The sequence below is a fragment of the Mastacembelus armatus genome, chromosome 5 (assembly GCF_900324485.2).
Source record: "Mastacembelus armatus chromosome 5, fMasArm1.2, whole genome shotgun sequence".
Lineage (NCBI taxonomy): Eukaryota > Metazoa > Chordata > Actinopteri > Synbranchiformes > Mastacembelidae > Mastacembelus > Mastacembelus armatus.
Genome location: NC_046637.1, coordinates 5,905,449 through 5,918,076, shown reverse-complemented (window position 1 = coordinate 5,918,076; position 12,628 = coordinate 5,905,449). Strand labels below are relative to the sequence as shown.

General features: G+C 38.6%; 1 protein-coding gene across 2 annotated transcripts in view; it reads right to left on the bottom strand.

Annotated features, from left to right (window-relative positions):
• Nucleotides 1-12,628, bottom strand: part of LOC113130203 (plexin-A2-like) — a 55,983-nt gene that overhangs the window by 7,869 nt on the left and 35,486 nt on the right. For both annotated transcript variants that reach the window (XM_026306611.1, XM_026306612.1), the window contains exons 13-24: nucleotides 12,421-12,538; nucleotides 11,832-11,968; nucleotides 11,146-11,313; nucleotides 9,847-9,940; nucleotides 7,588-7,827; nucleotides 6,712-6,855; nucleotides 5,985-6,219; nucleotides 5,312-5,454; nucleotides 3,869-4,137; nucleotides 2,077-2,143; nucleotides 1,557-1,703; nucleotides 268-427 (exon numbers count right to left, since the gene is read on the bottom strand). In XM_026306611.1, coding sequence (XP_026162396.1) covers nucleotides 268-427; nucleotides 1,557-1,703; nucleotides 2,077-2,143; nucleotides 3,869-4,137; nucleotides 5,312-5,454; nucleotides 5,985-6,219; nucleotides 6,712-6,855; nucleotides 7,588-7,827; nucleotides 9,847-9,940; nucleotides 11,146-11,313; nucleotides 11,832-11,968; nucleotides 12,421-12,538 — 1,922 coding nt within the window. The remainder of the gene's footprint in view (nucleotides 1-267; nucleotides 428-1,556; nucleotides 1,704-2,076; nucleotides 2,144-3,868; nucleotides 4,138-5,311; nucleotides 5,455-5,984; nucleotides 6,220-6,711; nucleotides 6,856-7,587; nucleotides 7,828-9,846; nucleotides 9,941-11,145; nucleotides 11,314-11,831; nucleotides 11,969-12,420; nucleotides 12,539-12,628) is intronic.

Sequence of the window (12,628 nt, the reverse complement as noted above, 5' to 3'; positions counted from 1 at the left end):
CAGTAAGGTTTAATGTCAGTGTTGGAGAGTGTTGCTCTGATTAGAGCTGTAAACAGGTGTGAGGAGGGGTTCTCTTCCACAAACTGATCTTAAGCCCTTTGTTGATGTCAAACGTCTTCTGTGATAAGTCCCTTGACACGTTGTCCTTCATATTGACTTATCCCAACTGTCATTCCATTGTGCCACAGCAGATTTTAACTTGTTTTATCTCACACTTCTTAATACAAGTAGAAATAAACTGTATGATTCCATCCAGTGAACCCTCACCTAGATCCATGTCTACAGCTCGGGGTCGCTGTGAGTAGGGCATGTTCTTGTATACTGCATCCAGGATCTTCTCCTTTACCTGGGTAATGGTGTCACAGTTGAGCACCTTGACAGGGATTTCTGGGCTGTTCTCATTGTCTGGGTTCACACAGCTCAGTGTCTGGGGATCCAGAATAGAAAGACAGGGGAGGGGGTGAGGGGAAAAGGAGGCAGAGAGAAAGGTGTTGCTTGCAAGGAAAGTTCTTTTATTACCTCCTCTTCACCAAACTGTCCTGGTGGAGAGGATCTTGGCCAGAAATGTAATTTCACGCCTCCAGGATGTGGCTGTGCAGCTCTAGCAGGGGCATTAAACAACTAATGAGACACAGTCTCTCAAACTCTCCAACATGGCGATCAGAGAGGTGTCATCCTGTCTCTAGCTGGCTTTGCTTTAGAGCTAAAGCCTTAGGGGGAAGTTTTTCTGAGGGGTCGGTGGAGGGACCAACTGGCTTAATTTTAATGAAAAAGTAAAAGAAAGAGGTGTTGGCCCCTACTACACCACTCAACTGATTAGCGTACACCAGTCTTTTTTTATTCATTCATTACCACCAGTTATTTGGGTGCCCACATTTCATGAGGTATAGAAAACTTAAAGCACAGACGGCTGTTTAAAAAAGAGCAGCTCTTGTTAAAAGAAAACACCCTGCAAAGGAATGTATTGTAATGCAATTACAATGGCAAGCCAGTGATAAATCATGTCTTTGTCACTGAACTATAAACTCAAGGATGGGATTGAGAGATATAGTATCTGCACAAAACTCTGTGCATACTGCACCTTTCCCAATACGCTATGAGAAGATGTGTAGCAGTCTACACATTCTGCAAGAGTAGGAGTTAACAGCCACAAGGACTGCAGAGAAAAGGAGAAAAAGAATACTACTGACTAGCATATTGATGTTTACACATAAGGGAGAGTGAAACATTAAGGTTGCCATTATTCTCACAGCTAATTTATTGGCTGCAGCAACACCCTAAGGTCTAATTTTCTGAATTTGTTCTGTAGAAACTTTTTGAATCTTCTTGTGCTTGATGTGATGGACAGCTAGCTATGCAATATTATTTGTCTGCTGCTTTCATGTTAGTGAGACTATCCAAAGATTCAAGGGATTCATAAAATTACAACCACACTGCCTGGGCAAATGCAACATTTCAGTGGATCTGTCAAGGCTCTTAGCTGAGAGACATAGAAAAATGAATAGAGACAAAATTTTGGACTTTTTTCTTTTTTTATTAACATCTTTGTGACTCACCAGTGTCTTGTATTCAATCTGCTGTCGGATAAGCTTGTCCTCACTGAGGGAGTAACGTGCCTCTCCAGTGATGGAGTCTATGGGTCCCTTCTCCATTTGCTGTTTGATGGCACAGAACAGCATGAAGAGAGGCTCGCCGGCACACTCCTTTGTTTTGGAAGGGAACCCAGGGATTAGAGTGAGAGGTGGGAGAAAGAATAATCAGACACACGAAAGAAGCAAAGGGAGGAAGGAGACCTGTATTTATTAGCGCAGACAACTACAGTCAGGAATTGGAGCATGACACATTAAACATAATAAAATGAGACTTTATCTCATTTTAAATCGCAAAGTTGGAAATATGTGTTACCCACTAGTAACCATTATCCCTCCTCAGTATCTTTAAAACACATCAGCTTTAGCTCAAATGAAAGCCACAACAACAACATATGGTGCTCTATTTAAAATTCAGTGCTAATAATTACAGGCTGTATTGTCAGTATGATATTGACACTTTTTAACAAATTGAGAAAGATTTTACCTTGAGAAATTTGTGGAGCAAGAAGGCAAACCAATTTGTCAGCATCTTCTCTGCTACGGACTCTGTTCTGCAACACAAGAAGACAGCACAGTCATTTGTTAGCAAGAGATGCCCCACAGAGAGCTGGAGTGCTCTGATTGTTCTTACATAATGTAAGACATAGCAGAACGTGATATTGTTGGTACCAAAAAACGTGACATGCAGACTTCACTGAGAATTACATCCTTACTCAGCTGCTCAGTCTTAAAAGACACATACTCTGATGTACTGTAGTTAGGTGCTGCTGCACAACATATTTGGGTCATGACATAAAAGTGCAAATGTCTACTTCAAGTCATATTACTGTATTTCTTACTTATGTCTGCACTTTATTTTTTACATGAATCAGGATGGATTTTATGATTTTCTATAATGACTCTCTTAAGTCATATTGCAGTAGTTTTAAAATAGTATTTAAACCCTTTTAAAGGTGAATCTGATCAAAGTCCTACAGCCTTATAGCCAGTCACCCTCCCTGCTGTCTCTTTGTCACTCCTTTTCGGTCCTTACCTGCATTTCAACCCTAACTTCACTGTTGAAGGCATCCCATTAAATTTAAGCGTCTTTCTGCAAGAGCAGCATGTTTGGGCTAACAAGTTCTTGTTGTACCAGCTCCCATGTGAACTCATCCTTATATTTAATGAGCATGCTTCAAATTGAGAGCGCCCTCTTTTTCAAAAATAATTAAAAAAAAAAAATTTTTAAAAAACTCATGAAATATTCAGTAGGCCGGTCTGAGCACTGGGGAAAACAATCGGCAGATAACCAGAGGTGGAAGAAAGAGGGAGAGAGGCGAGAGAATGGAGGAAGCCAGAGGTGACAGGGAAAGAAACGTGAGTTACAGTTGAATGTTTTATGAGTGGCGCACACAAGATAAGTCAGACTGACAACAACTCTGCCATTGCTGCACTCACTCTTCCCCATTAGTTTCTCTTCTTCTGCCTGTCCCTCCCACTCTCTATCACTTTTACCACTCCTGTCTTTCACCTGTCTGCTCAGCCACCCTGTTTCTCACACTCGTAACTGCTGTTTCACGCCACTGCACAAAACAAAGCTGAACAGAGGTGGGCTTTTCTTCACTGGCCTACTTACTCATCTGTCAGAGGTGTGGTAACTGGGCTGGAAAGAACAATGCACTTTGGAATTATCTGTGCCAATAGATAAGCAGTGCTGATCAGAACTGGCCTGGTTTATGACAGAAAAGCCCTCTAGTTTAAATCGTCTGGCCACAGTAGAAAATATGTCCAGTTTTGGTTCAAGAAATTCAGAAGCAATATTTGAACCATGTCCATGATTTGTCCTCAAAAGTCAAATAGTTTTATGTGTTTTAAAACTTCAAACATATAATGCTCTTAACTTAAGGTAATGTATTTATATATATTATCAGTACAGTATAGCTGAGATATAACTATGACTTAGTCCAAACTTCTCAAGTGAAGCCACAAGATTGTGGTTGCACAGAACCACTCCCTGCAATAATTTGTACAATTGTAATATAAATGTAAAATGATGATCTTTGGCAGTACTGCATGTTAGATTTTTATAATTCTATTTGAATTTCATTTTCAACGTGAGATATTGAGCTAAACAAAATGACATGCACCCTTTGTCACTATTAAGTAACAAATATTACAATTCGTAAAGGATGGGACATGACATAACTTAAATCCTTGATTTTTTTTTTTTTTTTTTTTTAATTTAGAACCATCTTTTAAAAATGTATCTTTTAGTGACAGAGAATTTCTTGGTTTACCTGCGCAGTAGTAGTTTGGGATGGTTCTTGCTCTCCAGGTTCCGTTCTATGAGGTCTGAGAGCAGATGTTTGAGGATGTCAGTAGCGTATTCTAGCCGTCCCTGCAGAGCAGTCATGATGAGCGATGCAACGTAACCACGGTCACGCATGGAGAAGGAGCGCTGCAGCTCCAGTGTGCGGATGAATGTAAGCAGGAAAAGCTTGTTGTTCACCAGCTGAGCGAACTGCTTCAAGGCTTTCTCCACATTTGCCTGTCCACAGCCCGGCACCTACACGCATCATGCAGTTTTACACATACACGGTCATTAGACAATACTGACTCAAGGATGTGAAGAGATGTAACAGAATTAAATATACACAAAAATTCTCAGAAGCCCTCTAGATTGGAAACATGTTTAGTCAAGTGGCAGTGATGTAACCCTCATTTGCAGGTCCTGACACATTGTCCCCACTGCAGAGGTTATAACAAATTGATGTACCAAGAAAATATAAAAACTAAGCTTGATTTTTCTGAAGAATGAAGGGGCTGTTACTTTGATTAAAAAGTCAAGATGTTCAAACTGCAATCAGAGGCCCTTTTGAACAGAGATCTTTTAAACTCATTGTGACCATAATAATGGCTTGATTAAACTAACTATAATTGGCAATTCCAATCCAATTTTGACCTTGAGTACAAGGTAAGTACAAATAATCAAAAGAAAATGGTTTGTCATCAGAGCTTCTTCAAGATTAGGAACAGAGTACTTTAGACCGAACCCCACCGAACAGAACAATAAAAAATAACAATAAAAGTTAATTTGATTTAGTTTGTTTTAAAATTAGTTTAGAATAGTCTCATGGAACTAACAGCGTATTCACTCTGGACAGAAGCCGTTCTGGTGTGGGCAATGTGGAAAAGCTTTCAATAGGTCAAGTACATTCATATCAGAATGAAATAAAACCTCTTCAAGACAAAATAGGCAGTGAATGTAGTATGCCTTTTCAAATCTAAATATAATACATTTTTGAAGATCAACTTAAATGCAGATGTGCATCACTCCTTCTGCATCCCTCAACATTCACTCGATTCATGTTTGGGTTATATAAAGTTTCCAAAGAGAAAACTAAATAATGTAGGTTCAGTTGTAGAAAAAATTAGTTTCAAATTTTACAAATGTTTGGCATGCACTCACTTTGACTCAGGTCCATGACTAAGAAACCGAGGAAGGCAGCAAACTTCAAATAACATCTGCTCACAAACTTTTCAGCTAGTGTGGATGCCTTTAAATGAACAGACTTCATATCACAGCAAGTAGGCTGACATTTGCTCGCATTGCTGTGTTCGACAGCACTTGCCAACAAGCCAAAATCAATTTACTTTGGTTTATACTGAACCCTTAAGGTCAGAAAATAGTTGAAACTGGATTCAGGTTGCGCAGACTTTGAGAGCTTGAGATTCCTCACCTCCAGCTCTCTAAGCACAGGGTGATCGTCGATGCCAGGGAAGAGAACCCTCATGGCGTAAGTGCGATAGTCCAGGTAAGGGATGCCAGCCCTATCCAGATCACTGGTTAACTCGTTAATGTCCGTCTGTAGCTCTGCAAATGCTGCATATCATGGAGAAGCAATTAAATATTTTGTAGCTGTTCATAAAATTAAAAAAGTTTTTTTTTTCTTACATTTTTTTACTGCTTTCAAGATGCTATATAATCTCGAAAATGTAAAAACATCTATTTAAAGAGTGTCCTGACATTTTTGCATTGGCATGTCTGTTTAAATAATTCAGTTCAGAACATTTCTTACATTATATATTTGAGTTGGGATTTTTAATTATAAATTTAAGATGTAGATTAGAGTTGTGACAAACCTTTATTGCAACTCAAAATACAGGTTTATAAAAATTACAAAAGTAAATAAATTTTAAAATAACATACCCATATTTATCTGTTAGAAATGCTACTCTCTGTCATTGCCTAAATAAATATTAATTCAAATAAATCCTTTTGTAAACAGAGCCATCACAAGCATGGCTCAGAGAACCAGTTCCCAACAGATGGCGCTGTAATCCAAATACAAATCAGATGCTCTATTGGAGTGTTAATTTTAATCAAAAGGATTTATAATTGGTCTCACTCACCCTCCTTGCACTCCAGTGCCACTCGGGACTCGAGATTGTCCATCTGCATCTGCAGACGCTTAAGAGTGAGGTCATTCTCATGTGACTTCCGTCTGTAGGCCAGTAGGACTATAATGACGATGATGAGGAGCAGCCCTCCTCCAGCCGTGATGCTGAAGATAGCAGGAAGGGTGAGCAGACTGTCGGACCGAATATGAACTTCTCCCGGGGAGATGTGGAGTCCTCCTACTTGGACCTGGAAAATAATTATACCAATTCAAGCACAGGATTCAAAACGGTGTTGAAAATGCTCAGATAATAACAAGGAAAAGAAAAATTACTAATCACAAAGCTTGCCATGAATTTGAAACATTGTTGCTGAAAAATTAAAGAATTCAATGGAAATATCGATTATTTTGCTGAACTGCCTTTAAATAAAACAACTATTAAATATCAGAAGTACACCAGCTTAGTTTTAGTTTTACCACCCTTCTCTCATTATTTGTCATAGTGCCTGTCAATAACTTAGGGGACAATGTGCTTACAGCACATTGGGAACCTACCAGACCGTGAGTGACAGACAATGAGAGAAAGACGGTGACTAACTAAAAGCCTGTCAGTGACCCAAAAAACAGTGTGACGTAGAGAGATACTGACCCACAGACAGTGACCTATATCTATGCAGACAGCAAATCTGATGCACAGGCAGACAGAAAACCACAAGAGAGGCAGAAAATGTGCTACTGACCAGGACTTTATGCTGTCCAGTGAGGTTTGGTGGTTCACAGAGTAATTGAGTGTCAGACACAGTAAGAGAACAGGGTGTATCCCCAATCAACACTGTGTAATTCAGCCTGGCTCCACCAGATGCAGACGGCACCAGGTTACGTCCCTGCAACATAGTTAGAGAAGCAAAATACATAACTGCAGAACATGTTGAACACAAAACATTCTTTTATGAAGATGCAGTTCTTACACATCCTAACTTGTAGTGAAGGTTCAGATGAGTCCTGTTTTGAAACTGTGTGGACCATGCTTCATGTAAGCAAAAATACTGCTGGTTATATATATGTAACATTGTAACTTCAGTAAATTATTACCCTGCAGTTTAGAGGCTAGTATAATTACTGTAATAGACCATTTTGTACGAGCAGCTACTTTCTATGGTACATTATTCTCTGTGACTCATGTTGTGCAGGAAATATGCAAAATTATTTTACTTAACAAAGGCAGATTGCGTCAAGATACAAACCGAATATGGCATACTGTTCCTCCATGGTAAAAAGACCTAACGATTTATGTGTCTTGCAGGAATACATGTGTAATTTCAAAAGGCAGATGGAAAAAACTGTTAAACTAGACATATCCTCTTTTGAAGTCTATAGTCTAATTCTTTACAAATATTTATGCTGATATTTCAAACTTTGTAGATATATGATTGCTAAAAGTGTTAAGTGTAGCATTAACAAGGAACTGAGTAGGGCATAAATAACATTAAAAAAAGATTGATGAATACTATCTTATTTATACACTAGTATATACTGCATCCTTGTTAATGCTAAATATTTAGTGGCTTGAAAGTACACTCTCTATCTATTGCAAAAAAAAAACAAAACATATTTACCTTGAGTATGATGGGAGCTCCAGGTTTCTGCTCCAAAACACCTGATAGGCTGAGGGGCTCCAGGTATGGGTTAGGGTAGTAGATGAAGCTTGTGTTGTTGTAAGTGAGCAAAGCTTGGACATTGTTAAAGACAAAGCCAAACTCGTCCACATGCTTGATTGTCTCTTGGTCTGCGGTGTACTCTGCCTTCAAAGAGGGGGCGAAGCAGCTGATGGTCGTTGTATTCAGCACTTTGCACACCTGGAGAAAAATGAGATCATTACCTCATTTTACACATCACGGTACAAACGATACCCTCAACCTGACCTAGTATGAGACTTATCTGTATTGGACTACACATACTGGAACTTTGAATTGAGTACATAATAATACTTATAAACATTTAGTTGAAATGTTTACTGGATGATTAACAGTTTTAAAAAAATACCTGCACATCTGCACTAACAATTAATGCAAAAGCCACCTTTGTTGAACATTTAGCTCATTCAAGAATTAAGAGTTTTCTGAACAGATCATAAGACTTCATATGATATAATTACTATTCTTGGTCTCCATTTTAATATCTTGATGTTCCAAATCTTATGGAGTCTTTTTAATTTTATTTAAATGTACATAATAAGACACTAAGGATTTCTAGATGGCTGTTATTAGATGTTTCCAGCAAATATCCTCTCATGTAATCCTCCTTGTAAATAAATGAAAGCTGCTTTCTCACTACAATTGCTACTGACACTTAAAAGAAGCCTAGAGCTGTGGGTTAAATATCAATAGGAGTCTGTTTTGGAGCCATTTTCCCAAATAACTGCCAGAAACAATGCTTTATATTATGAAGGCGGTTGGTTGGATTCTTAATGTGGTTAATACCAGAACCGTAAAACAGGTTTTTGTCATTTCTAATACATGTTATTGGTACTTTATCAGACTCTCTGTACTTGGCATTTAACTCAAAATCCAGCAGACCCCTTAAATTCCACCAGCTGCAGGCAGATTTCTAAGCTTCATTTTTATCTAAGTTTTTACAGAAAGTTGTTTCAAGTCAATTAGCTGCTTTGTGATTCAAAACATTTTTAGGCAATTCAGTTCTATGTTTTCATGATATGTGTGATAAAGAGACTGCCCTCATTAAATTTACCAGTGACCCTCTTTTAGCAGCTGATTTGGGTGAAAGTTCAGCTTTAATCCCTTTAGATCTCAGTGCTGCCAGTGACACTGTAGAACAAGCAGTTTAATTGACTGGCTAAAATTATGGGCTGGCATCTGTAATGTGCCATTTAATTTGCTCAGGGCATACCACTCACAAACAATATTGCCTAGATTAAAAAAAACAAAACTCTCCTTTAACACATTACATTAGAAGTTTCTCAATTTTCAGTGCCCTCATCTTGTGTTTCTTTCACATGGCTCCACCTGATCTTTATTATTTTTAAATGCAGTCTTTCTCTGCTGTGCCAACAACACATAAAATATCCATTGAAACCCAAATGAGATACAGATAAATGTCCTGTTTCATGACGTGTTCAACATTGTACAACATAAGGTTTGTACTGTTCATTTTTTAAACTAACCCCAACTCTACTACCTTCCGAGCAGTTTCACAAACTAATGCCACTAAGACAATTAAATCACATTGATCTCATCTTCTGTTTAAATCTGTCATCTGTTATACATGGATGCAAACAGACAATAGAATCATTGCTTTATTGGCATGTCACCAATAGCGATCTTTTTAGAGTTCAAAGTGGGAGAACTTGGAGCTAAAGATCACTAGGCTTTTGAAACAATCAATCACTTTGAAGCAACCAGCCTAAAGAGCTCAGACAAGCAGAATCAGCACAACAAATTACCTTTCTCAACTGAGGAGTTTTTTTATTTATCAGTTTTTAACCTTTCCATTTGAAGAAAACACTTCTGTACACCTTCTCTTTCTATCCTTTTTGTTTATGTACTGTGAGGCTTCCTTTTTACAACCACAGCAACAATGCCTCTTAAACTGTGCCTTTATGGTTCCAGCTACTGTTAATTTGCTATCCATTTTGCTGGCTGTTTTCTGCATAGTGTGTTTTCTAGCTTTGTTGATACTTTGGCAGGTCTACAGTTATATTGTATTTAGTACTAAAAATTAAACAGCACTAATTAAAACCTACTACAATCCTATTAAAATATCAATAATGAAGTAATGGAACAACAGTTCCATTTTATTCTGGAATAAGTGGCATCAGTAATGGCTGAATGCTGTCTATTAGCAGTTGTCACACTCACATTAACAGATTCATGGCCGGCATATTTGACTCTGACCCGTGGCTCCTGAACTACATCCAGGTTGGTCCCAGTCACTGTCAGTGTGGTGTGTCCACTGTTTGGAAGAAATCCATATGTTAGTTTTACAAGTAATAGATAAGAATTACTGGTCAAACACATACATATCCACCTACAAGCACAACAACCCAGAGGTAGCCCACATAAGAACATAAACTGCCTTTTCATTATGATATAATTAAAGTGCTGACCGCTGAGAGAGCCATCTTTTTGACTTGCAAGCATCATTTTCCAGAACTGCATTAATTCAGGTTTGAGGAGGTATAGCTGGCATGTTAGCGAGTTCTTTGTTATTGGGTAGAAAAGCCAGATCAAACAGCGAACCAGCTGGCTGCTGTTTTATATTCATCCATGTCTATGAGGCTGGCATAGCTTGAATACAGGTGCTTCATGTTTGCATATCTGCACTAGAAGTGATTCAAATAAACAACACACTCTAATCTCTGTATAACCTGTGCTGTAGTGCAAGCACAGAAAACTGAGGAGTAAAAAATGAAAGACAAGGGGAAAATACAAAAAAGAAATGAGGAAAAGGGGTTTAAAAACTGGCCTGTCTAGTTAGTCTGACAGAGTGCCAGTCCTTCTCTTCTCACACTTCAAAGGCTACCTAAGCTTGTAGGGCCACATAGTGGGACTGCACATTCATGATGAGGGCTCTTGATTGCAGCTCCACAAAGCTCCTCCTGTCACTAGGCTGAGGGCCAGGGTGTATCTCTGAAGTCTAATCTGCAGGGATGTAGTGGTGGGTAATCCTGCCCAAACCCAAATTAGCTGCCATCTTTGATTTAGTGCAATACAGGTAACACACATTTGTGACAGAAATATTCATGCAGCAAAGTCACGTCCATTGTAACATTTGCAGCATCACACTCACTGTAAAATCTGTAAACAGTATTTTAATGAAATGAAAAAAAATGATTTCCATTTGTTCATATAAATCATCTCGTGATTACAGATTAGATATAATTTAGCAACCTTGTTGTGAGAACTACAATACCTGCATTTTTCACAACATGTTGACCTGTAACCATGGCTTCTTATATTTTCTAGCATGTGAGAGTCCTGTTTCATGATTAAGGTCCTAAGAATTCCATGTCTGTGGACTTAGTGAAGTAACAGTATCACGACAAAGAACCAATAACAGTGGGAGAATTTGGACACAGAAAGTGATGAACCTCCATCCTTGAACGGTGTCATTGCAACCATATAGCTGGTATCTGTATATACAGTATGCAGTACTACCTGGTAATGCTCCACAGGGGTTCAATGCGCTGGACTGTGGGGTCTTCTATGTACTCAAAAGTCAGACTTCCAGGAACTTTGGCCCTGTCGACATTTAGACTGACCTGCACCGGTCCCGCTCCCATTAGAGATGGTGCAGAAAAGCACACAATCTCTGACATGGTCCTCCTGTTGAGAGTACCAAAAGAAAGATTTATTCATGCTTTTGATTGTGACTGCCCACTCACTGCTACAGCAGCAAATTCCTGACTTCATGCAGTTATGAGCCTTGCCTATTACCATGAGGTGAGAGGATTCATTATAGTCTGTCCCATCTCCTCCTCGTTAGACACATTAGGAATGGAACACTGTAATTAGAGGGTGCTCTATCTAATGGCTTCCTTGCCTCACCCTCCTGACTCCTACATGTGAGGCATTTTCAACTTTAAATAGATATCTATAAATACACAGAGAACAATACCTACTGCTGTGAGTTTCATCACTTCCTCACAAATCATTATTAAGATTTTCATTTAACACACAGACACTTAATTCTATCTCGTGTGCTTTAAATAGAGTGATCTCTAAGAGATTAGAGAGGGATAAATGTTTAATATCATGTCGATGCAGTTTCACTTTATTGTCTGAAGTCTTAAGGAATGTGAGGTTTAGATAGCATCATAAGGTTGTGTTAGCATCAGCCTCACCTGTACAGCTCACAGGTCTGATTACCAAAGTATACATTAACAGTGCTACCAGCGCCTAGATTCTCCCCAACAATGGTGACCTTGGTGCCCCCAGATTCAGGTCCTCTGCTTGGGGTCAATGCCAGCATCAAGGGGATCTGTGGAGAACTAAAATTTATTAATGTTTCATTCACCATAGATCAGACACAATATAGAGCATTTCTGGTGGTCCTGACTGAGTATAGCACTGTAAAACTAAAAAGAAAACAACAAAGCTGTTAAAAATAGTGTGTCAAAGAGCCTTATTTACAATAAAAAGTTAGAATAAAATATAGTGATAGTGAAACAAAATGCATACAAATGCAATACAACCTCATGTGGCTCATAAAATTAAAATAATGCATACAGTGGATAAACTGGAACTGGAAACTCTCAAAATATTTTAATATCTTCCGTGCACAATCTATGTTGTATTTTTAAAAAAGCAAGCATCTTATTCTTTCTTCCTCTCCAGTTGATGATTGCTGTAATATGGATAGACTCACCTGCAATCACACACTAAGATTGTTTCAGAACTGGACAAAGTAAATGTGTTTTATATAAGAATTACCACAAAGGAGTAGAGTTGGGAGGACTGTGCTCGTAGTTCTGGTCTACATTCGCCAACACAGAGCTTGACTGGACCTGGTGCACTTCCTTTAGGAGCTGCAGCCATCTCACATACAATCCTATCAAGACAAAAGACATAATTACATGAATGTGGGTGGACAAAAACACAACCGTATAACAGTACAGTCTTTATGCATACAGTACAGTAA